At 39.2% G+C, this 26,484-nt stretch overlaps 1 protein-coding gene across 19 annotated transcripts in view; it reads right to left on the reverse strand.

Annotated features, from left to right (window-relative positions):
• celf4 (CUGBP, Elav-like family member 4) overlaps window positions 1–26,484 on the reverse strand; it is a 1,311,271-nt gene that overhangs the window by 216,051 nt on the left and 1,068,736 nt on the right. For all 19 annotated transcript variants that reach the window (XM_051930108.1, XM_051930103.1, XM_051930106.1 and 16 more), the window contains one exon: window positions 25,914–26,063. In XM_051930108.1, the coding sequence (XP_051786068.1) occupies window positions 25,914–26,063 (150 nt within the window). The remainder of the gene's footprint in view (window positions 1–25,913; window positions 26,064–26,484) is intronic.

The following is a 26,484-nucleotide window of genomic DNA, read 5'->3' on the forward strand; positions in this document are numbered from 1 at the left end:
TGTCATATTCTAGATCTGTTCTGGTAATTTCACTGATTAACTCAGACAGCTTCTAGGTTTCCAGTTTGTTTTTGTGAGAAAGATATGAAATAATTTGCACTTGTCTCAAGAAAATAATCAATTTGCTTGGATATGAATTCTGTACAGTTCTCATCAACTAACGACAGGGGGTTAAGATGCCAGCTACGAGATGAGTGTTTAGGACTCAGTAATTAAAGCTCCATGAACAGAGGGGCATGGCCAGAGATAACGATACTGTTGTACTTACAAGATTTGATAGTAGGCAAAAAATGTCTATGAGGAAATAATTCTTGAGTAACAATAATGTACGGGTGAGAAGAAGGAGTATGCTCTTAGGTTAGGATTTAAGAACCTCCATGGGTCAGATAAGTTATGATCCATTACAAACTGTGTAATTATCTTTGCAGTATTAGATGTTATCTCTGTTGTATCTGAAGATCTATCCAGGTGCGGATTTAAAACACAAATAAACTCTCTGGCCATTATAATTTTGTGAGTGTTTACGTTAGAGATAGATCCAAATACATTTTCGAAGAATGCTCCATCACCCACATTAGGTGCATAGATATCAATCAAAATCATTTTAGTATTACATAAATTGCCTGTCAACTTAGGTTAAGGTAGTACATTGTTCATACAACAACTTTGACATAGATTTCATATTATTGCCAAGTGATACAGCTATGAAGCGTATTGTTATGTTGCCACTAATGGTTATTAGGATGTAAGGGATAAAATAGAAAGAGCATTGCTCTCTTTCACTCCACCCCTTCATCCCCATACACACACTCCCAACCTCCCATAGTGCCCCTGTAAGTGAGGCAAAACCCACTTCGTCCTCTGACATGCCAAGAAAAGGAGCACATCTAGAGCAAAACGAACCCAAAAGCAGCATTAGTTAAAACTGAAATATCTTGTGAAGATACAGTCCAAATACGACAGACTAATGATATAATCTTAAACAGTCCAAATTTAATAGACCAAGGGTATGATGTCAAAGAAAAGGAAATGTGAAAAAAAAACTGTAAAATGCTTGTTACTTAAATAAAGTTTAACAAAAAGACAACAGCTTGTGGTAGCCAAAGTGTGCATATAATTAATGAAAGAAATTTCAATACAATAATTGAAGCTTAAACAATAACTGTTTACTTTTTAGTAACCAATTAGCCAAGATGTAGCCATAAATGGCCCAAATGTGCATATAATTAATGAAAGAAATATCAATATAATTACTGCAGCTTTATTAAAAATGAAAAAAAAAACAAAAATAAGTAAAATATAAAATTAAGTAAAAAAAATATATAATGGAAAATTTCACTTTACAAACAATCTAAAATGCAAGCTTCAAGTAGAATCTTCTTTGCCTTGCCAGAACACGGTGTGACACATGATTATATGTTTCAAAAGAACATAAGAATCAGTCTTCTCAGGTCTTTATCTGCTTCGTGTGGAGAATTAAAAATGTAAAACTGATCTTCAATAGCCCCTTTTAGTTTGGCAGGGTACAAGAGGCTCTGTTTGATTTTAGCTCTACACAGGTGTTGTTTAATGCTGTAGAATACATCATGTTTAGCAGCTGTAGCAGGTGAGAAATCTGAGAAAATACGAATGTGAGTATTTTCAACAATAATCTCGTCTTTCTGTGTGAGAAGGGACAGTAGTTTCTCAAAATGAACAATTAGGCTTTTTGGTTTGGAGGCACTCGATCCATGTATACGGTAGACTGCAAAAATCTCAATGTCCAATTTAAAGTCCTCTCCAGTTATTTTAGAGAATAGTTCAGCTATGAATTTTACTGGGTTTGGACTTTCCCATTTTTTCAGGAAGACCTTCAATTCTGATGTTGTTCATTTTATATCTATCTTCTAGTGTTGCCAATTAATCTGCGAGCTTTTGCACTACGGGAGAAGCCGATTGTTCAACTATTTCAATGGATGTTTGTTTAACATCTTCAAGCTGAGCAGTACTTTAATTTTACTCTGTAACTTACATGTATTTTCCTGTATTTTTTCATAGCATTTCTGTGAAGGTTATAGTAAGTTTAGTACTTAAACGTTGCTCCAGGTCTTTCATATCCTGATGTAGTTTCTCATTTTTCTCATTTAGGACCTTTATTTCATTCTTTATTTCATTCTTTCTCTATTGTTCTTCTTTACGTCTCGCCTTATATCATTTATGTTCCCCCCTTGAGTGTGGCGATAATTACCTTTAGCTCAGAGAGTGCATTTCAATCTTCCCCAATCTACGTAGGCAGAGTTGCAAGTTCAGTAGAAGATGATGTTTCACACTCGTGGGGAGGAATTAGTTGACGATGACAGTTGGGATGAAAATTATCCTTATGGAGTTGACGAATATTCCTTGTCCATCTCACTTGCAGTTTTGCTCCCACTAAAGCTCACAGCTGGTCTGTACTTTCATCTGTCTGTTCCTGGTCAGTCTCTGGGAGGCTGTACCGTGAACTTGAGGCCAGTTTAGACTTTGATGGGGCATTTGCTGCCTTATCCTTTTCCTCCTGAGCCCTTTGTTTGCTACTCATTATTATTTGTACTTGCATGTAGTATTATCAAATGCTCCTCAGGATGAATAAATACATGACATCCCAAAATGACATATAAAAAATGTTAAAATAACACTGCTGCTAACAGAGCTCCCCTCTATACGTCCATCTCCAACAACAGATGAGACCAAAGTAAATTTTAAGTTGCTATGTTTCACTTTGGTAGTAGTAACTAAGTCATGCTGCAAACATTTGTTTTATTTTTATATTAATTTGCAACTAATAAGTTAGTTTATTTTTTAATTCCTTAAAATAAACAACGGGTGTTTATCATGTGGCACCATTTTCCTGGATGTTAGTTATTGCAAGCCTGGTCCATTGTGTTGATGTATGAGACTGTATAGCATAATCTACATCAATGCATAAGTGTGCATCTTATCTTTCGTACTGACATGAAAGTGGTTAAAATATTTTACAGATTTCATGGACAAAAATTGGCTACTCATGGCCTGCTACATTTTTAGCACCTCCTCAACACCACTTTAAAAAAAAATTTGGTTCTACCCCTTCTGGGCAGTATACCAAAAATTGACCAAACCCAACATAACTCAGTTTTTCACATGATTTAACTCATTCTGGTAATTTACATGACAAAGCAGAAGTCCAGTTTAAACATAATTTGCAAGTTCAACAATGTTTTAAGAATTTGTGTTGATGTTATCCACAATAAGAAATCAAATAAATTTCATACTTGCTACGTATATTCTTTTAACAACGCAGTAGTATTTCAAGAATACCTTTAATATATTCATCTATAGGGAATTAAAGAAAGGTTTTTCATTTTTAAAACTAACATGTTCAATCTATTGTGGAAAAAACACAAAAATTAATTTAAAAAGTATGTATTACTCAAACTTGAATGTACTTAAAATTTGAATACAAACAAATACAACATGTACAATTGTAAATAGTAAATTTTGGGAGAGCATGCCCAGTGTTACAGGAATTGTCTGGCAGGAAACGGTAGGACAGGACAAGTTTTTGGCCCAGGAAATGAGAGTAAAATATGACATTGGTGGAAACAAGCACTGTTCAAACTGTATGCTCCAGAGCACAAAATGGCTAACGTTTTTAACAGGCAGGGGGTCAGACATCAAGAGGTTGACAGGAGGGCAAAGTGCTTCTGAAATGATAGAGGAAAGCACATGCTCCTAATTCAGGAGTGGGACTATGCTAGCATTAAGGGTTTGTGGGAGGCAAGTTCAAGTATGTCTTTTCAGCCTGCTAGGTTACTGTGCACCGACAGCAGAATACATGGAACCATGTTGTCCCATGCACATCCAACAAAAGGCCTGACTAAAAAACCTGAATATTTTATTGATACAGAAGGTGCCGCAGTGCAGTTATCTTATTGTCCTTCAAAAAGCCTTGATTTTTTTATAGATTGCAGAAGTAATTCCAGCTTTGGATGGGAGCAACTAATGCATGAGGTTTAAATCCTCTTGGTGGAAGAGAGACGTTTGAATCTGGAGTCAGGAGAAAGTTGTACAAAGTGAGGAAGAAATCAAACCATACTTCACATTCTTATTGTTAGTTTTCTGACTATCTGAACAAAACAAATTGGTGTTCATAAAGTGCTCAAGCATGTCAAAGTGAATTTTAATTTTTGTGTTAATGCTTCATCAGATGGTTTTCAAGCAGATTATTTGTTACTATTTTAGGATTAACTGCTGGAAAACCATTGTGCTGTGGTGAAAATATGTAACAAAATGTCTAGTAACACAGCAAAGTTTAAGAAGAAGTACATTTCATCACAGTAAATAAAATTTAATAAAGTCCAATATATCCTGTTTCAGACTGCAGTTGTGCCTTTTACTTTTCAATGTATAATAGCAATTTATTTAACAAAAAGGAAGTGAAATGTCTTAATTGTGTACTTAGTGTGACAACAAGGGAGCACCTGAGAGCCCCTAACCATAGACAAAGTAATAATCTGCAAAATTTATGAATAAATTAATGGTCTTTTATTCTTTTCAACCACTTCTTCCCAGACCTCTTCTAGCAATCTGCCACAATAACCATAAAAATGAATGAAAAATCAATAAATCCTTCTCCTTCCATCCTCTGATGAGTTTTGTCCACTGCCTCCCAATTCTAACTCCCTGAAGTGAGGCAACAGACTCCTTTTATGTCAGACCCAGGAATGCTGCTGGTGCCATGCCATGCCATGTCTTCTGGGAAGCGCTTCTGGGCCATAGAAAAAGAAGGGAGGTCATTCCCCAACAGGGCCCTCTACTGATCCCCAGGGACCCCAACAGGACTGCACTTCAGGACTCCAAGTCCCAAGCACCCCTGCCGGTGTCCCAGTTGGGTTACCATATAAGGACCACTGCCACCTAGTGTATGGGGAATGGAACTAATTCTGATCCTCAGCTTTTCCCAGTCCATCCATTATCTCATCCCTGCCAGGTACATTTAATTTCTTCGCCTTGCCAGCCAATTTGTTTGTGTCATTGTGCTGGACTTCCGTCCATTTAATAGTATGTCCTCTGCTCCGGCCAGGATGCCCATTCTCCTCCTACAATAGGTTACAAAAAATGATCCTTACTAGGGTAAATATGAAAATAGGCAGCAATATGAACTTTTGGTCATTCCCAAACTTCATGTATTTGTGCCTAATTCTTTTCATTCTCCTGTGCAGCGCATCCTTCCCTTGTGCTTTTGTGCCCATCTTGATGATTTGGGTAACTGAATAGCATAACAGCATTCAAAATATTTACAGTCATTAAGAACAGTGTATTTTACTGTGTCATTGACCATCATGTCACTTTACTGTGTCACTTTACTATGAAGAAAGAATCTTAATCCATGGTGGTCTATGTGCACACATCAGTTATTGCACTCAAGTTTATGTCATTTAGTTTGGGAGTGTTTATGTGATTTTTAACTTGCGGTTATCATCTGATTTCTACAATATTACAATATTTTTAAAAGGGAAAGCCACACACTTTAAAGTATGCTCTGTTATAAGACAAGAATTTGTTAACAAATTGACTGTTATATTCTCAAAAATACAAGGTGTATATTATTTAGAACTTTCCATATGCTCATTTTGCATGACATTTGAGTGATATGAAAATCTACTAAGGTCACATTAACTAAACTAAACCATAAGTCCATAATGCAATAACAGCAATTAACAACACAGAAAGGAATACAATTATCCATCCATCCATCCATCCATTATCCAACTTGCTATATCCTAACTACAGGGTCATGGGGGTCTGCTGGAGCCAGTCCCAGCCAACACAGGGCGCAAGGCAGGAAACAAACCCCGGGCAGGGCACCAGCCCACTGCAGGGCGAGCACACACACACATACATACACACACACACACACGCACTAGGGACAATTTAGAATCGCCAATACACCTAACCTGCATGTCTTTGGACTGTGGGAGGAAACCGGAGTACCCAGAGGAAACCCACACAGACACTGGGAGAACATGCAAACTCCACACAAGGAGGACCCGGGAAGCGAACCCGGGTCTCCTAATTCGAAAAAAGGGAAAATAATCACCATGGACCAGGTGTCATTGAAAAAAAAGCAGGACAAAGCGAGGTCAGAAATAAAAGACAAAGAGTAGAAAACAAAGTAAAACGTCATAAAGAGGTTAAAAAACAAGGGGGCCAAACACATGCAGAGCAGGTTAGAGATAATGAAAACAGTGGAATTCAAAAGACTCAAAAAAAACGTAGGCACGAAACACATGCAGAGCAAGATACAGAATATGAAAGCAGAAAAAAATGAAAGCGTCAAAACAAAGACAGTAAACATGGCATTAGCGCAAAAAAAGAGAAATTATTACTCAGAGAAATAACTAAAAGGCGAATAGAGATCGAATATATGGACATAGGTGATATGTCGGAAGTATGTAAATATTGTAAGGCTTTGAAGTCAGAGAATTTCAAAAACAGCATTTACCTCACATGCATTTATTGGTTACTTTGCAAAAAAAATTATTAACTGCTGATGATGTAGATCGTTTTGTCTGTGCTGAAATTCCAAACAGAGAAACCTATCCTGAATTACGGTACAGTCATTAAACACATGTCTCACTGACCTCATTTAAAAGATTGAGCATGTTGGGACTCGAAAGTTTCCAAATATTGTTTTTAACAAAGTTCTGAAATAAAAGTGAAACTGATGAAATAGCAACAATTCAAAGAAAAAAAAACTTAAAAGTGTGTATCCGGAAAACCAAACACGGGAGTTGGCGAGTGAAGCGAGCAGGGGGCAAAGCCCCCTAGTATACATAACTGAAATTATGATGAATTAGTCACAAACTTAAAATCACAGAGGAAGCAGGTAATAAATAGTCAGATGTCTAATTAAATAATATCATATCTGGCATGTTATTAAAGAATTAAATTAATGTCATAGTCTTTTCTGTGGTCATTCCCTGACAGGGTTGGCTGAATGTTTCTGTACTTTTAGCATGATGAAGAATACACAGGGCTGGACACAAAGGTGTCACAAGGGAACTCTGTCACACATATTTCAGTTAGGATGATTAACTGATTGGGAAAGTGAAAAGGATTGAACCGCTGAATGGCTTATGCAGCTATTTCTTTTACAATAGTTATTCAAATAACAATAAAAAAACAGTAAAAAATTACAAATAAAATAATTCATATGAATCTACTCTATATATATAAAATCCTAAGCCTAAAAGTACAACAGTGACGTTTTTATGTCACATTTTTTGTCACGCTTTAAATCGGGCGTATTTTAAAACCTACATATATATATTTGGTATCATTCTTTTCAGAATTTAACTTTAATGTGATGTTGTTAGATTTTCAGATTCTTATTCCGTTTTTAAATTATAAACTAAAAAATACCAATAACTCACGTCCCGCGAGACGAGAATTTGTGCCAAGAGATTTAACCACGCCTGGGGCCGGAAATAAAAGACAAAGAGTAGGACAGCTGCTGTACAGGCTTTTAAATGTTCGAAGCACCATGCGAGATGCAGATCACGCGGCATGGCAGCAGCAGCAAGCCAGCAGCTGATCGAGCAAAGAGGAGGTAAAAAAAACTTTGTTTCCCATTGTATCACCGTTTAAGAGAGGGATTCGGAGGAGCAACCGCATCTGCTTGGGGTGCTTTCAGTGACCCTCTTCACATCGCAAACGGCAGAGGCGGGAAGTGGGTGGTGAGTGAAGCGAGCAGGGGGGAACCCCCTGAGTATATATATATTTTATGTCAACACTACTCTGTTGGGCCCTTGAGCAAGGCTTTTAATCTGCAATTGTTCCGTCCTGGGTATGACGTTCCTCCTTAGAAAACCTCACACTGTTCCAGTGTGGTGCTGAGTGTCACCCACTGCACTCGGGTCTCAATCCAGGTGGTTCATCGTGTGGTGGGTGCAGAAATGCACTATCAGCGCATGCTCCCAACCTCTCTCTCTCTCTCTCTCTCTACATAAAGTTTTCAGTCAAACTAAAATTCATACATTGTTATGACAACTGTAAATCACTAAACTAAAAGTTTAGTATGGAAAGGTCCATATTATACTTCCATGTAAATTTCACTAATTTTAAAAATCTACCACAGGAAGATTTTACAATATAATTCAATTGATTGTTCTGTACAATAATATACAATCAAGTACATTAACTTATATTACTTACTGTATATGTACAAAAACAAATGTAGAGAAATAATGAACAAGAAATTGAATGTGAACAACTTAAGTATATTTAATTTGAAACTATACACATTTGGTCAAATGAAGTGAACAAGCAGCACAGACAGAAATCATCGATTGGTACAGAAATGGCTTAATTAATGCCTCTGCCGACTTCTGCCTTTATAGATCAAAGTATTTCTGTGTGTTAATTTCTTTCTATTCATCATCCAGCATATGCTGTGGTTGGTCAAGCCTGCAAAAATCCTGGTCAAATTAAAAAATTTTACAGCAGTTATTCTTGGACATATGTCAAACTGTTTTTGAAGGGTATGGAGATAGGTGTTGGATCAAACCAGACAGGAAATAACTAACCTGGAGCTTGTAACAAGTGAAATACAATACAACTTGTTTGAAAAAGAAGGATCCATTTTTTTCAGAACCTATCGTTTTACATATGTTTCCACAGACACACATACAGACAAATTGCTTGATTGAACTTTTCTCAACATTTTGAACATCGTAGAATAAGAATCAATACCAAATTTTTTTCACCACTACACCAAACTTCCATTGATATGGAAGTGAAATGAGTTTGAGTTTGAAGAAAAGGCTTGTTACATTATGCATTGTTTTCCTTTGTCGTGTTGTGAGATTTAAGCTGGTGTTTTGCTATGGCTCTTCAACTAAGCTTTGTGGATGTCAGTTGTGGAGATCTGCACTTTTTCTAAGTACAATTCACATCAATTTTCCTTGTCACCATTAGCATAATATACTGTAAGAAATGTTTCATTCGGGGTTTTGGGTTGAACCTGTCTCTTTTTGTATTCTGTGAAGTTAGTCTTCTATTTCTGTTTACTTGGTCTCTAAATTTTAATTTGAGTTTCAGTGCAAGAGATTAGACTTTTTTTCTAGGTCACTGTTTTACCTCTGCTTGTTTGGCTATGCTGATTTTCATTCTGCAACTTCAACCACATCTTAAGGTGGAGGTTTCATTTAGATGTTGCCAAAGCCAGGAATCAATGCATTGTGTTCAAACCAAACCTCAAAAATAGTTCTTAAGTAACTGTTTGACACAGTTTAACAACAAGACATTTGGACTTGTATGTGTGGCCAAAAATAGAATATACAGTAACCATACCTACATGACATCGGCAAAAAGATATACTTGTACATCCTAGATTTTACCAAAAATAATCAGTGTTAGTAAAAAAATAACACATTGCAGCTTTTGAAGAACAGGAAATTTTGACAAAGAAAAAAAAACAAAAGTTGCATATACAGTTTGATTAAATGTATATATTGTGCTAAAGAAATGCTCAAAAAATAACACATTTAATAAACATTTAATAACAAAGAGTTATTTATGGGTTGTAGGAGATTGCCAAGTATCTCCACATTTGTCATTTGAACTTGTAAAAGATTTATAGCTGAATAAGAAAGATACTTGTGGCAGTTGTTTCTAATCTATGTGGTTCATATCCTGCTGTTTTATGAAATTTAGCGCTTAGATATATGCAATTAAAGCAGTGTCTGAAGTTTTGGCATTTGGTTGAATTTGTTTAAGGGGGTTTAATTTGCCTTTAGGAGTCCATGCTATACATGAACAGAATATCAAAGGCTTGAGAATTTCTCCCTTTGGAGATCTGATGGGTGCATCTGTAAAATCTGGTGATAACATCACTGTTTTGGTTTGATCTCATTGTAACTGACAAAATACACTATAGGGTTTGGCAGCTATGGGTGAAGTTTTCAGGATGAGAATCAGTACTACTATAATACAGGGTAAGTGAAAATTATGTTAACACTAATGGTACTGCTATGTATATACTTATATACAATTTTTGTGGACAATTTATGTGCCACATATGGTACATGTGTTGAACATGATGGCAAACAGGTTGAGACTTTCCTGTAAATTATCTTGCACATGTGAAGTATGTTTTATGAATAAATTGTTTCCGCCATTGAAATGTTAACATAATTTTGACTCACCCTGTAATTTTATAACTAGTAGTGGATGATGTATGCAACCTTAGGTTTAGGTTTAGGTTTAGGTTTATTTGTCATATATAGGTTAACACAGGGTCAACATACAATGAAATGTGTATGACGAGAAAAACAAGTCACTCAGCCTAGATCTAATAAAGCTAAAAAAATAATTTAAAAAAAATTACAAGTTAAAAATAGACAAGCCATATAAAATAAAATATCCATCCATCCATTTTCCAACCCGCTGAATCCGAACACAGGGTCACGGGGGTCTGCTGGAGCCAATCCCAGCCAACACAGGGCACAAGGCAGGAAACAATCCCGGGCAGGGTGCCAACCCACCGCAGGACACACACAAACACACCCACACACCAAGCACACACTAGGGCCAATTTAGAATCGCCAATCCACCTAACCTGCATGTCTTTGGACTGTGGGAGGAAACCAGAGCGCCCAGAGGAAACCCACGCAGACACGGGGAGAACATGCAAACTCCACGCAGGGAGGACCCGGGAAGCGAACCCAGGTCCCCAGGTCTCCCAACTGCGAGGCAGCAGCGCTACCCACTGCGCCACCGTGCCGCCTAAAATAAAATATGTACATTTTAAAAGAAGTTATAGAGCAATATGAGTTGAATGAGCAGCAAGTACAAATGACAGTTATTGCACAGATAATGTTTTATGAGTACAGATGCATATTTCATAAAGTGCAGATGCATGTTCCAGTCAGTTTTCAGAGTGTGTGCAGGTACAGTTTGTGTGTGAGTATTGCAATGTAGATGTAATGCAATGTAGGTGTAATGTAAGTGTTCAGGTGTTGCTGTTGAGGAGTCGAATGGCCTAGTGGTAAAAACTGTTCTTAAGTCTTGTAGTCCGAGCAGCCAGACTCCTGTATCGTCTGCCAGACGGTAACAAGGAGAACAGCTGGCGTGCTGGATGGCTGTGGTCCTTTATGATGCTGCTTGTCTTACACAAGCACCGATGGAGGTAAATGTCTTCAATGGCAGGAAGACTCTTGCCCGTGATGTGCTCTGCTGCCTTCACCACTCTCTGTAGTGATTTCTGGCTGCTGGCAGAGCAGCTCCCATACCAGACGGTAATGCAGCAGACTCTCGACCACACTCCTGTAAAAGTTTGAGGTGATGTTGGCATTCATGCCAAACTTCCTCAGCCTCCTCAGGAAGTAGAGCCGCTGGCGAGCTTTCTTAACCAGTGTCTATGTGAAGGGTCCATGAGAGATCCTTGGTGATGTTTACTCCGAGGAACTTGAAGCTGTTAACCCTTTCAACTTCTACGCCGCTGATGTAGATGGCCTGGTGTTCTCTGCCTTGCTGTTTCCGATAGTCCACGATCATCTCCTTGGTTTTGCTGACGTTAAGAGATAAGTTGTTATCCAGGCACCAATTACTCAATGCCAGCTCCTCCTCTCTGTAGGCCGTCTCATCGTTGTCAGTGATAAGGCCTATGATGGTTGTGTTGTCTGCAAACTTGATGATGGTGTTTGTGCCGTGTTTTGCAACACAGTCGTGGGTGAACAAGGAATACAAGAGGGGGCTAAGCGGACGTATGTTTGCCGACTCTCACCACCTGGGGCCTGTTTGTGAGGAAAGAGAAAATCCATCTGCAGATGGTCGTCCCCAACCCAAGGTCGTCAAGCTTCAAGACGAGTTTTGAGGGGATGATGGTGTTGAATGACGAGGTGTAATCTATGAACAGCATTCTTACATATGTATTTCCTCTTTCCAGGTGGGTGAGGGCAGTGTTTATTGTTAGACCAATGGTATCCTCTGTAGATCTGTTTGCTCTGTAAGCAAATTGGAGTGGATCCAGCATGTCGGGGAGGGAGGAGCAGATGTAACCTTTGACCAGTTGCTCGAAGCACTTCATAATGACCGATGTCAGTGCAACCGGGCGATAGTCATTCAGACAGGAGACCACCGGTTTCTTTGGGACAGGAATGATGGTGGATGCCTTGAAGGAAGTGGGTACCACTGACTGCCTCAGGGAGAGATTGAAGATGTTGGTGAACACACCTGCTAGCTGGTCAGCACACACCCTGAGGGCACGGCCTGGGATGCCATCTGGTCTTGGAGCTTTGCGAGGATTGACCTTTTTGAAGGACCTTCTCACGTCAGACGTTTCAAGGATCAGAGTGACAGACTCACTGCCCCCTTGAGGATACAGCACCTGTTCTTTGTTGGCTGCATCAAAACGAGCATAGAAAGTGTTGAGCTCGTCTGCAAGACATGCAGTGGGCTGAACACTGACTGTATTTTTCTTTTTATAGTCAGTGATGCAGCACAGTCCATTCCACTGGCGCTTGGTGTCAGAGCTGTGGTAGCTTGATTCCACTTTGTCCCTGTAGTCCCGTTTGGCCTTCTTGATGGACCTCCGGAGGTCGTATCGGGCTGCTTTGTATGCACCAGAGTCCCCTGAGCCAAAGGCAGAGGTCCGCACCTTGAGCTTAGCCCGAATCTCCCTATTTACCCAGGGTTTCTGGTTAGGATATATGCAAATGGAGGTTTTAGTGACAACATCGTCAATGCACTTGCTGATATAACCTGTGACAGAGTCTGTGAATTCATTGATGTTGCCATCAGCTGCATCCTCAAACATCTGCCAATCAGCTATTTCAAAGCAGTCCTGTAAGACCCCCTCAGCTTCACTGTCCCATTTGTAGATGTCCCTGTGAACCGTTTTTTCCTGTTTAAGTCTTTGTAGTGCATAAGAGAATTCTCAGAGAGTATCTGTTATATGGACCCCGTGATCGTCAGAGGTGACTGTGTGCAGAGGGTGCAGACCTATAAATACCTGGGAGTGCAGCTGGATGATAAATTGGACTGGACTGCCAATACTGATTCTCTGTGCAAAAGAGGACAGAGCCGGGTATACTTCCTTAGAAGACTGGCGTCCTTCAACATCTGCAATAAGATGCTGCAGATGTTCTATCAGACGGTTGTGGGGAGCACCCTCTTCTACGCAGTGGTGTGCTGGGGAGGCAGCATTAAGAAGAAGGATGCCTCACGCCTGGACAAACTGGTGAGGAAAGCAGGCTCTATTGTAGGCATGGAGCTGGACAGTTTGACATCTGTGGCGGAGCAACGGGCACTCAGCAGGCTCCTATCAATTATGGAGAATCCACTGCATCCACTAAACAGTGTCATCTGCAGACAGACTGCTGTCACTGTCCTGCTCCACTGACAGACTGAGGCGATCGTTCCTCCCCCAAACTATGCGACTCTTCAATTCCACCCGGGGGGGTAAACGTTAACATTATTCAAAGTTATTGTCTGTTTTTACCTGCATTTTTATTACTTTTTAATTTAATATTGTTTTTTGTATCAGTATGCTGCTGCTGGAGTTTGTGAATTTCCCCTTGGGATTAATAAAGTATCTATCTATCTATCTATCTATCTATCTATCTATCTATCTATCTATCTATCTATCTATCTATCTATCTATCTATCTATCTATCTATCTATCTATCTATCTATCTATCTATCTATCTATCTATCTATCTATCTATCTATCTATCTATCTATCTATCTATCTATCTATCTATATGTTAATAAACTATTTAGACTCATGTGACATGCTGTTGAAACTAGAATCAGGCCAATTTCAATAGAACTGAGACTGCTCATTCTGTATCTGAGTTTTGGTGACATGATTTGGGAGAAATCAAAATGGAGTTTATTGTATTGTAAATGATAAAAATCAATTTTGTTGAGTAAGAGTAACTTCACTTTCTATACCACACCAATGAAACCTGCACTGCTAGCACAAGATGGTGCAGTTAAGTCTTTCAGAAGCATGATGTCAAGAAGCAAACTAAACTAATGATCTTCAAAGTTATTTGCATCACATCTTTTCTAAATGGTACCAAGCCCTGGCTTACTTACTGATGTCACCTGAGAAATTTTCAGATTCTGTTAACACTGCCACCATAATATCCTCTGTATTGAATAAGATCAATGCAACAATTCCAAAGGAAAAAAAAATTATGCCGTGATTGTAGAGAACTTGATCACTTCGATGGGCTACTCCCATCTCTCCATTCAAGTTCTCATCTCCCAAATGAGCAGATGCCAGAGAACATCAGAAAATAACCCATGGGTTATACTACTAAAGGCTAGAAAAACATTACTGGCAGGATCCCTGAAAAAGAAACGTCTAAAATACCACATGCCACATCAAGTTTACTTTGAGACTGATGACTTCTCTGATGAGGTAGACAAAAGGCTGTGATAAAAGGAAAAAGGGCAATATCCATTGTTAGGTGGAACCTCTGTTCCCTACTATCCCCAGGTGTGTGGCTTGGGGTTTAGACTCATAAGTAGTCTAATGACATACAAATGACAATGATGAATATCATTTTTGTTCCAAGTGACAATTGATGGTAATGACGATGACAATGGCAAAATTAAGTGAATTTTCTATTTTCTAGCATCTCCTCACTACCAATACAGATTGTATATATGGTTTGCTTGTTCACTTGAGACCACAGTAACTTTAAATAGCTATATATGTCTCCTTTTCTTGTAGGTATGTTCTTGCTTTTGAGTTGAACCTACTTCAATAAAATGTATTATGACTCTAGTACTCAGTTGTGAATTGTAAAGACAATAGATTCCAAACTTAAACATATCTTCACCTATCCTCTTTAATAAAACCCCTGTGTGCGTCCATGTGTCCGTGTGTGTGTGTCTTCTGGTGAAGTGCGCGGGGCATGGTGCGATGCTTCAAAGCAGATGCTTCATAGGCCGCCTGACGTGTCACACAAAACAGAGAGGGCGGGACCTATAAAATATTGTGCAGCCGATCCAAACGGATTTCGGTAAATGAGGTAAGACCTAAAACATAAGGTACGAAAAATTCAATCGGGTACTGAGATGCGGAGACCAGCTTCCCCAAAGAGGTGGGATTAGTGTTTGTTGTTTTGCAAGTGTTCACACTAAGGATGTCAGATTTGTGATTAAGAAGCTTGGCCCGGTAAAGTGTAAAGTGTCAGTCGTTGAAGGGGTTTTCTTAAATATACGAATTTTCATGATATTACAATAGGATGACTTTTAAAAGTAGATTTATTTTCGTGCACATAAAATCCGTTGCTGGGGAGACGCCACACATACAATAATCAGTTGCACGCCAGCACAGATTAAAATACTTGCTGGGAAACTGCACAGTACTTGCTGGAGAGACACCACAAGCACGATTATCAGCTGCACGCCACACATTACATCAGTTGCTGGGGAGACTCTGCTGATTGCCCAATGTTGTGACAGAAAATTAAACGCATATTACGGACATCAAAGCCAGTATTACTGTCAGAGAAAATTACCATTTAATATAGACTGTTCCTACTAATGTTTAGGCACTACTGTTCTAGCGCCCGTTATTGTAACAGGCTTAATGTCTAGTATAATATAATGAAGACATGCATGGCTGGCAAGAAGTTGCTAGGATAAGTGCACTGTCAAGCTAACACAGGATATTGGAATGACCTGTAAGAAACCTTAAAGAAACCAAAGGAGGCATAAATGGACAGAAAGAACCATATTGTCATGGTCAATGCAAGTTCTTGTAATAATGTAGGAAGCTAGAGATCATAGGTCCCTTTCCTGGGATGTTGCAGTAAAAGGGAAATGTGAAGGGGTAGCAGATAAAAAGAAAGCGAGAGAGACTCTTAAATCCTCAGTAGACCTTTGAAATGTTCCCCCATAATTCCAAAGGACAGGCAATCCAGTAGGTATTAGTTTTTGTGTTCCATTTCATTATCAGCACACAAATCCTGAATGGGAATAGTGAATCAATTATGCTCTTATTTTTAAGGCTAAAAGTTCAGAAGCTCCCTGAGAAATATAATTCCTTTAATGCTAAAGTGCAGGAACATCATTTATTGTCCTTGTTAGGGCATACCTGATATCAGAAATGATTATTAGTCTTACCTGAAAGCAACCTCAAAAGTGAGATCAAAGCCAACCTTTGCCAGAGACAGAATGAGCCTCGAGTCAAGAGTTTGAAATGAAGATTCGCTGACATAAGTGGTGATAAAGGAAGAGTAATTTAGTGTTAATGTAAACGTTTGTAAGCCACTCTTCCCAACTGGCAGGAGCATTTACCCATTTATGATGGCCCAAAGTGGGAGCTCTTTTTTATATCTTCTAACATACTTTGTTTCTGTATATCATTCTCCAATGTGTGTTATTTTTTATAAGTACACTATTTTTGATTTTTATGTCTCATTTGGCATTATGCCAGGTGTGGAGATACTAGAAAAAGAATGTCTTCTCTGGTCATTGTATATTTCCTTCATAAGAAATCAGAATTTCCTGTTGATGCATTCACCTTGCAAGTCTACTTTGGCAGTCTTTCTCATTGACCATCAGTGTATGCTGCCTATAGCCATGTTGTGAAGCTCCTTTCATGTCCCCTTTGGATTCCTCCACCTGCAGACATTTCCTGACTTCACAGACCTGCTTTATAAAGAGCTGACTGCTCAGCTGATCCCTCTAGGACCTCACTACCCCATGCCATACAAACGTTGGAAAACAACAGACTATGTCTTGTAGTGGAATTTAAATTCAGTATTTTGTATTGATAAAAAAGCAAACCTTCCAAATTGAAATATTTATTTATGTAAGATTCCTCCTCAAAACAAAAGGTTTGTTATTTCTCTTCTGTCTTAATGGGAAAATTGTCGTGTTTAAATGATGCAGATCCTCAGCTGTAACACCAGCTTGCATGGCTTTCTCAGTAATACTAGACTGCAACGTGTGATACAAGTGCCATGTGTTACCTTCAGTGTTTAAGGAATCATGGCAAACTGTTTTATAATGTAACTGCTGAAAATCCATGCAATTTACTCAGATGGAATCTCTCAAAACTGAAACCTAACTAAAATCCATTGATAACACTCAGCCTTTTTATACATCTGAAGAGGTTTAATTTAAAATGTGTAAATGAATGGCAACAAATAAGTTCAGATATAACAGAAGTCTGCACCTGATATGCTGATCTACATGGCTTAGTGGGGAATATTCCAGTATGTCAAATTTCACTGTCCTGTTGCTCTCTTTTATCCAGAAATTATATAAAGTGTTAGGTTCCCCCCAGCTATGCAGTCCAGTCGGTGGCATAGCTAGAATTTAATGGGTTCTAGCAAAAAAATGACCACTCACATGTAAAATTCAATTCAATTTAATTAAAAATGAACCACCATCAACGAGATGCATCAAACATATAAGCAACATAAAAGGTCAATACTCTTAAAAATGCTTTAGGGAGGTATGAGAATGATAACACTATTAACCATTTCTTTCTGATATTAAAATATGTTAATTTAAGGTCTGGAAAAACTGGAACCATTCAGTCACTATGGAACCTGGTGCAACTGTTCCAACTGCACTGCCTTATTTATTTATTTTTACAAATGTTGTTTGGTACAAGATGCATGTTGATTGCTGTGGAGTACTTATTATCAATCACCACATGAATGAACATAGAACTAAATACTAAGTACCTCTTTAACATTTGCTTTGTTTTTATTTAATGACTAGGGTGCTCTGCCCCCTGCTTGCTTCGCTCGCCCACCCCCGGGTTTGGTTTACCAGATATACAATTTAAAGAGATTGTTATTTTCATGGGAATTGTTACATATGCATTACTTTCACTTTTACTTTAAAACTTTTGTAAAAACAATACCTGTCCTTTATTTCCGGCCATGGACGTGATTACATCTCTTCTCGCAGGATGTATAACACTGCTCGCGTTGTGAAGGGGGTGCGGCTGAATGCTCGCTAAGGAGATGCCGTTGGATCATCTGCTGTCTTTCTGCTGCTGGTGAGCTGCCTGTTCTGCTTGTCTCGCTGCCCAATCATTTCAAAGCCTGTACAGCAGCTGTCCTTCTGCCACTTCGTGTCTCTGCCACTCGCGTTGTGAAGGGGTGTGGGGGTTAAAGTGGCTGAACGCACGCTAAGGAGAAATAATCAGATCATCTGCTGGCTTTCTGCTGCTGGTGAGCTGCATGTTTTGCGTGTCGCTTGTCGTTGTTTTAAGAGCTGGGAGCACATGAAGCGTGTCTGCCAAAAGCAATCCAACAACTGCTAGGTTAGATGTCCGTAGACTTGTTTTAAATGATGTCTCACTGCCTTGTCTCACGTGACATTGTAAAAACAATACTTGTCCTTTATTTCCGGCCCCGGGCGTGGTTAAATCTCTTTCTCGCAGAACGTATAATGCTGCTCACTTGTGAAGGGGGGGGATGGGGGCGGGGAGGCTGAACACATGCTAAGGAGATGCCGTTGAATCATCTGCTGTCTTTCTGCTGCTGCTGCTGCTGTCCCGCTGGCAATCGATCATTTTAAAGCCTGTACAGCTGCTGTCCTTTTTGCCACGTCATGTCTCTGCCACTCCCGTTGTAAAGGGGGTGGGGGGCTGAACACACGCTAAGGAGAAGCGGTTGGATCATCTGCTGGCTTGTTGCTGCTGGTGAGCTGCCTGTTCTGCTTGTTGTGCTGCCTGATCATTTCAAAGCCTGTACAGCAGCTGTCCTTTTGCCACTTCGCGTCTCTGACACTCGCGTTGTGGGATGGGTTAGGGTGGTTGAACGCACGCAAGGAGAAGCGGTCGGATAATCTGCTGGGTTTCTACTGCTGGCGAGCTGCGTGTTTTGCTTGTCGTTGTTTTAATAGCTGGGAGCAAGTTAAAGTGTTTCTCGTGGGACTTCAGATTGTCTTCCAAGAAGATCACATCTGGTCTCCCTCCCCAAGATTTTTTTTTATAACAGAGAGATAAGACAACTGTTGCCAGTTTTGAAGACTGTCACTTTCAGCTATAATTAGCACATTTATGAGACACAGGGGCAGTTCACTCTGGCTCCTTAGAGAATTTCTTTTTCTATGCTGTGAATGCACTATTATAGTCCTGTACTCACTGATATTTTTGAAAGCACATAAAGTACGAGGGAATCTGAATTATTCACGACATAGTCCCTTCAAGGAGTTTGCCACCAAAGCACACATTCTCAGTGTAGGTGAAGGTCACTATCATATACATTTTTTAGTATGGAAGGGGATTCTTATGAAAAAACTACAGTGTGGATGGATATCGTTTTTGTTTAAAAATTCTTTTTAAATGAAAATGTGGTGGTGTGGACATAGCCTAGATATGGGATCAGAAAATGTTATGAATATGTCTGCTAATTTTGGGTGTGGGCCAGTTCTCTTTATCCCATCTTAGGAAATCCGTAATTTTCCTGCATTGTGCCATGACCCTCACCAAGAATAGTGTCTTGAGAAGACGAGATGTTCTGCATTGAAGGTGAAAATAATATCAGGTCAGGTTGGGAAGCGTGCATTGGTACAGCACTTTGCTGCACCCACCACATGATAAAACAGCTCGGATCCTGGTTGGCAACCCCCAGGCAGACATGCGGTCCAGTCCCACACCCCCGGAAATGACCATCTATCTGCAGCAGCCAGGTGTTATGTGGGCATCCCCTTGGCCTGGTCCAACTCCTTGGGTCCTCAACAATGAGGATCCAGTTAGCCAGATCACCCTCAGGGAATTGTACCACATGGCTGTAGTGCTATAACTGACACTCCTTCACAAAAAAGGTATTATGACTCATTTGGGACTCCGGAGAATTCTTTGGTACCGCTGGTTTGACTTTGTGTTGAATGAGCAGTGGCCCACGAGACACAGTACCGAGGGTGTCCAGTCTTTCCAGTCTTTGTCTCAGGTCACTGAATAGCACCCATGTCTCTCAACAATACAGCAAAACAGTAAACACCAGGGGCCTCATGCATAACGGCGTATGTAGAATTCACACTAAAACATGGTGTACGGACAAAAGCAGAAATGTGCATATGCACAAAAAAATCCAGATGCACAAATTTGTGTGAACACCAACTTTCACATTCTTCAGCACCATAAATCCCGGTCAGCATGAAAAGTAACGCATATGCATGCGCCTGCTGCCCTACCCCAACTCCTCCCAGAATTACGCCTCTTTGAATATGCAAATCAATATAAATAGCCCTTAAGCTCAGCGTTCTGTCAAAAGGGAATGGCAAAACCATGGGGGAAAATAGAAGAATTTCAACGAATACAAAGTGGAGGCAAGGAAAAACGTACAATTTGTTGGTTTAAATAGTGGTATAAACAACAAAAAGAAGTTGATCGAGTGACATAGAGTGTCAGAGAAACTCAAAAGCACAAGTTCATGAAGTCGCACAGCGCCGGAAATAAAAAAGAAGTTGTCAGATATCAAAGTTGCCATGAAAAGGCGAGTCATAGCCCGTCTGAGTGTCATATCAAAGCTTATTAGGGTACAGAGAAAAGAAAAAAAAACAGGGACACAGTGAGAAAAAAGCTTGAAATGTCAACTTTAATCTTGAAATTTCAACTTTAATCACATAGTTTATTTTGTTATTAAAGTAGAACATCATGAACTCATCTTAAAATCGTTTAAATTACTAGTTTCTCAAATCCCATCGTAACTAAAGTAGAACGTTAAATGCTTTGTTTTGTGTGTGTTCTTCTATGTGCTCTATGTGTGTGAATCACTACATGCTTCTTAAATGGGCTTTCTCTTCCTTCAACAGGACACAGAATCCATTACATTCATGATATTACAGCTCTCTGAATAATTAAAATACTGAGATGTATATTTGATATCATTTTCATGATGATAGGAATTAAATCATGTTATTAAACATGGGAACACGGTGGCGCAGTGATAGTGACGAGTTGGCACCCAGACCAGAGTTTGTTCCTGCCTCCCGCAAGATGCTTGCTGCGCCATGCGTGACCTTCGATTAAATGATTTATTGCAGCAGTACTGTCTCTTTCAAACGTACTAACCTCCAATTCCTGTCCTTCCTTTTCTTTCTCCAAGTAACCAATCGGCACACAATCAGCTCTGTAATAGTTGTTAAGCCATCTGTAAGCTTAGAACGCCGATTCTTCAAAACTTTTAAGGAACATTGAAATATCTTCGTAGTATATGTTTAATTATTCTATCCATTTATCCTTCCAGTGTCGTGCCACCTCCAGCAGGAATATAGCGCGAGGCAGGAACAATCCCTGAACTAGCTAGCACTGCGACACTGTGTCCTCACATGTTTAATTATTAACAATACAGGTTATTTAAATGATGTTAACATTTTATCTGTATAATGTAATTAACATATTTTGCTGTATTTCATCTTAAAAATGATATCATCATCATATGTAAATACGCACTTATAAAGTGGCTCAGGTTGTGCAATATTATAACTGTATCGCAAGTTTACAGTGAGGTAATTGTACTATTAAGTACAAACAGTTCTATAAGGAGCACTTGATGGACTGATTGAGTGTGTTTACAGTTCTTGGGATGAAACTGTTTCTGAACAGCGATGTCCCTACAGGAAAGGCTCTGAATCGTTTGTTGTATGACAGGAGTTCAATAGACTGTGCGCATGGCTGAGGCAGCATGTACTTGATGCTGTATACCGATAATTTGCTTTCCAATCAGCTGCTGTAGAGCTGTGATTCCACACTCAGATACAGTGGGATAAATACTTGAGAGTAACAACGCTAAAGCAGCTATGGTATTTGGAATAGTTTGGCCATTCCGTGGACCATTATATTGTTACAGGTTAATTACAATGAGATGCCTTAAACTAATAAACAATATGCGGTTGATTTCAGTGTATTTATAAAGCTGCACCAGGGATGTGCATCTAAAAAAGAAATGGAAACCACACTGGAACAAAAGCACTGCTTTGATGCTGGGTGCTGCCAGTTTGCAAAACCGAGCGGAGAACTTGTGTACGCAAAGCATTTAGGTAGCGTGAAAATGTGCGTGGCTTTACGGCAAGTTTAGGTTTTATACATCGTGATTTGAGCGTGGAAACGGGAGTATGCAACATTTTTCTGCATACGCACCGTTTATACATGAGGCCCCAGGACTCTAAAGACTTAGATCTTCATCCTTTTGCAAAGATATCGGGAGCACCACACACTCCTTTCCAGCAACCTCACAACCTCCCTTGCTCTCCCAATCTGTCTACGAACTTCATAGGAAGAGTAACCAGAGACACGAATGTCACTACCAAGGTAAGTAAACTTCTTGACAAGGTCGACATTCTCTGCAGACAGATACACTGCCGATGGATGTGCACATGAGGTCAATTAGGGCTTGAATTTTTGTTTTTATCCAGGACACTTACAAGCCCAGACACTCAGACTCCTCGCTCAGTCTCTTGAGTGCCCCGATCAGAGACTCCATTGACTCCGCAAAAATCACAGTATCGTCTGTAAAGTCAAGACCAGTGAACCTTTCTTCATCAACAGATGCCCCACGGCCGCCAGGCCTCACGACCCTGCCCAACACCCAGTCCATGCAAGCAATAAACAGAGTACGAGCAAGAACACACCCCTAATGAATCCCTGGAATCAACTGGGAAAAATGCAGAGGTTCTGCCTCCACTATGCACAACACTCACAGTACCAGTGCATAGGCGAGACATTATATCTAGCAAAAGAAATACACAATGCACTGAGGAAGCTATAGTTACGCCATTACATTGTGCACATTGTGAGTAAATTAGTGCACTACTCTTAAACACGAATCACATAATTGAAAAACATTATTTAAAATTAATGGATGAAATTTTAAAGAAAGGACTAATAGAGTAGCTTCTGCTGAGGTAGTCTTTATATCCTTTGGATTGGGATAGGGACATGTGACATAACTGTATTCCAGTCTGGTCTTGTCTGGGTTAAACACTGGTGTGGTTATATGTGCCTTATTGATGACTGGTTCAGTATGAAATGATTGATGGGTGCTTTTTCCACATTATACTGTCTCTGGGGGAGCAAGCATAAATTCTACAGCTGCTGCATGTCCATGCCGTAGTTGCCATCCTGTGAGGGAGAGCTTAATCTGCAAAGAGAGAATAAGCACATTCTTATTGAATTAGATGCAGGCTGGATTCAGTTGTCTCATACCCACACAGATAGCAAGTTGTAATTCGATAACTTGTGCTGTAACAAATTATGGAATATTTTCCAAATAATGAAAGAAGTTAATGATAGTGCCATGTCCTCTGTTGGTGCTTGCCTAGTGCCTCAAGTTCATCTGAATCAGATTACGTGGATTCAATAAATGGATGGATGAATGGTTGATTTAGTTAGCAATGACCAGCCACAAACTACTGAAGATTCTAGAGTACCTAAATAGGAAGAATCCAAACATCATTCACAAATTCTCTTACATTGTATAGCAGAGTATCAGAATCCAAACTTAGTTAATGCTGTAGGCACTAGGCAGCACAAATTGTTGCTGCTTTATAGCACTTACATTTGTTGGTATACTAAAAGCATAGCTCAAAATAAGGATATCTGGCCATGACAATGAAAAAGTTGTTAGTTTACCATAATAATTGTTTTCTTTAGTAGTACAAATACTAAAAAGCATTTATTTTAGAAACCTGTTAAGTAAGAAAATCATGGAGATCACTAGCTAGTTGTTATAAAAATATTTGTACTATAGAGTTCTTTCTGCAAAGTAGAACATACAGAATTGCATGCTTCAATGACACATTCCTCAACATCTGTGTGTGGAGTCAAAATAATTTAACTGTTTTAAAACTATACTTGCTTAGTTATGGCATGTACTTTATAGTATAATGTTTTCAAATAGTGGATTTTGTGACTTGTGCATAAATTTCTTCATTAGACTCCAACCATCACTGATGATTGGTTGGGAAGATAAAGAAGTGGTCTTATATCCATGGACTATGGTGGCTATGCTTTAATTCTTAGAAGATGAGATTTGGATATTATTATTCCTCACATTAAGAAAATGCACTAGGAAAACCATTTACCTCATTTTCACATACAGTTTGAGCTTAATTTGTTAACAGTATTGTTTCCATATAATTTCTGATATACAATCACAACTCACCTCACTTTCTTTCGATCACAATATGCAATGCAAAAACTATCAAAAGAAAATTAAAAAATATTAAATGCATCCAAAATGTGAGCAGTCACAGGACATCAATATGATGTTGGCAAGGGAAGCAAATGATTGAGGCAGGTCTAGCCTCCTCTGCCCTTCTGCATGCTTGTAAAGATGATCACTGATCAACCATTACTTTCAGACTGAAGAACACATGGGGCGGCACGGGGCACAGTGGTAGTGCTGCTGCCTCACAGTAAGGAGACCTGCGTTCGCTTCCCGGGTCCTCCCTGCGTAGAATTTGCATGTTCTTAATGTGTCTGCGTGGGTTTCCTCCGGAGTGTTCCGGTTTCCTTCCACAGTCCAAAGACATGCAGGTTAGGTGTATTGCCGAACTTAAATTGTCCCTAGTGTGTGCTGGGTGTGTGTGTGTCCTGCAGTGGGCTGGCACCCTGCCTGGGATTTGTTCCTGCCTTGTGCCCTGTGTTGGCTGGGATTGGCTCCAGCAGACCCACGTGACCCTGTGTTAGGATATAGCGGGTTGGAAAATGGATGGATGAAGAACACATTTGTCTAAGCAAAATAATTTTGATGGTTCAATGTTGTTACCAGACTAGTATATGGTGCTGTTCTGCATTAATTAACAGTGGAATTTTTTTTGCTTGGTCTACTGAAATCCATGCTTGAACTAACTATATATAAATGTTTACTACCTTCCAATTTGTAATTAGTTTAATAGTCAGTAAGAGTAATTCAGGGAAGGATCATCTGTGGTAAAATTGATATTATGACAGTGTCATATTTTGTAGAGCAGCAAACAAAATTTCAGCAATTTCAAATAAACAGATTAATGCAATCAACTGAGGGAGGACAGACCAGAGTTGTATGGTGACAGCCCCTGTTTCACACAATCCTGTGTTTTCATAGGACAGAAAATTATTGTATATTTATATTAAACTACAATTCTCCTATGATCCTGAACTGGATAAGCAGGTAAGAAAATGGATGGTGCCAGAATTGTCTTTAGTTATCCATTTCATTTAAAAGAATACTTAAAAAAAAGAATGTTTGCTTTTTCCATCTACTGGTGCCATCTTGGTTCTATAAAAACCACAAACACAAAGTTTTTGTTTAAGCCAACAATTTCTGATTTCATTTAGAGGTAACCGCTGATCAAACTAAACTTTTGTGACATTGAGTCCCACAACCTGACCAGAATTTTGCTTGCAGTGACACCTAAGCATAATACTACTACTACTAATAAAAAATAATCTTGCAGCCAGTGATATGTACTTAAAGTTATCTCGCTTTACAGTCAGCCATTAACTGCAGTCCACACAGCTAGCATTAATCCTAAATGGAAGTGCTTCCTTTTGAAAAATAGTGAACCTGATAACCAGTGCCCTCCAGTCACCCAGTGTCCACACCAGTTGACTCTTAAAACATTTAAACCACTAATGACAATGTGGGGAAAAACCAGTACCATATTTACTGAGCTTATCCAAATGATCTTGGAACAGTTAACTCTACTAATTTAACACTCTTAAATGAATGCATGATACAGAGAGTGAAAAAAACAGCAAATGCTATCGTCTGGTAATCTAAAAGCACAAATTAACATCTCATTACATAAAGCAAGCTGAGCCAATGACAGACTCCCACATGCCTATAAGGTAATTCAAATTGTCAAGTGGTGATAGTCATGGCTATATGACTCACAATGGCAAGTCACAAAAAAAGGAGTCCCAGTCTTCATCCTACCTGGATAAGGATGGATGCCATTTGCAAACACAGCCTCAGCAGTGGGCTGCCCATTGCCCTGGGGTGGAATGCCACTAAAACCATTAACTCCAATAGGTGAGGGAATGCTGGGGACTGCTGGTGCAGTGATGCCAGGGGGGGTACTTCCACCTGTGAAAAGAAAGAACAATACAACATTCTCATCTGTTTATTGAAAGGGAGGCAGTGTTTAATATAAAAGATAAATAATGCTGATTAAAGTGGTAAGTTTAGACAGTAGGTGTCAACATTTTTTTTCTAAGCATTTCTTCTGTAAAGAGAAACAAAGAAGAAATTGAAGAAAACCCTAGGTACAGTAGGAATTAATTTAACAGTAAGATAATAAGCATGGCTTTAAAAACTGAAGATGCAGCTTTGGCATGTCTGAAATGTTAAGGCCATTTAGAAAGAGTCATTAAATTGGTAAATATTTGGTAAATTTAGTTTGATCTGAATATATTTTAGGCTGTTGCAGGATTTCTACCAAGATTCACGTTTGTTATAATACTCCTTCAACCTTATGAAAACACTAGCATTCTTGTATGCTGTTATT

Source organism: Erpetoichthys calabaricus, chromosome 7 (genome assembly GCF_900747795.2).
Source record: "Erpetoichthys calabaricus chromosome 7, fErpCal1.3, whole genome shotgun sequence".
Lineage (NCBI taxonomy): Eukaryota > Metazoa > Chordata > Cladistia > Polypteriformes > Polypteridae > Erpetoichthys > Erpetoichthys calabaricus.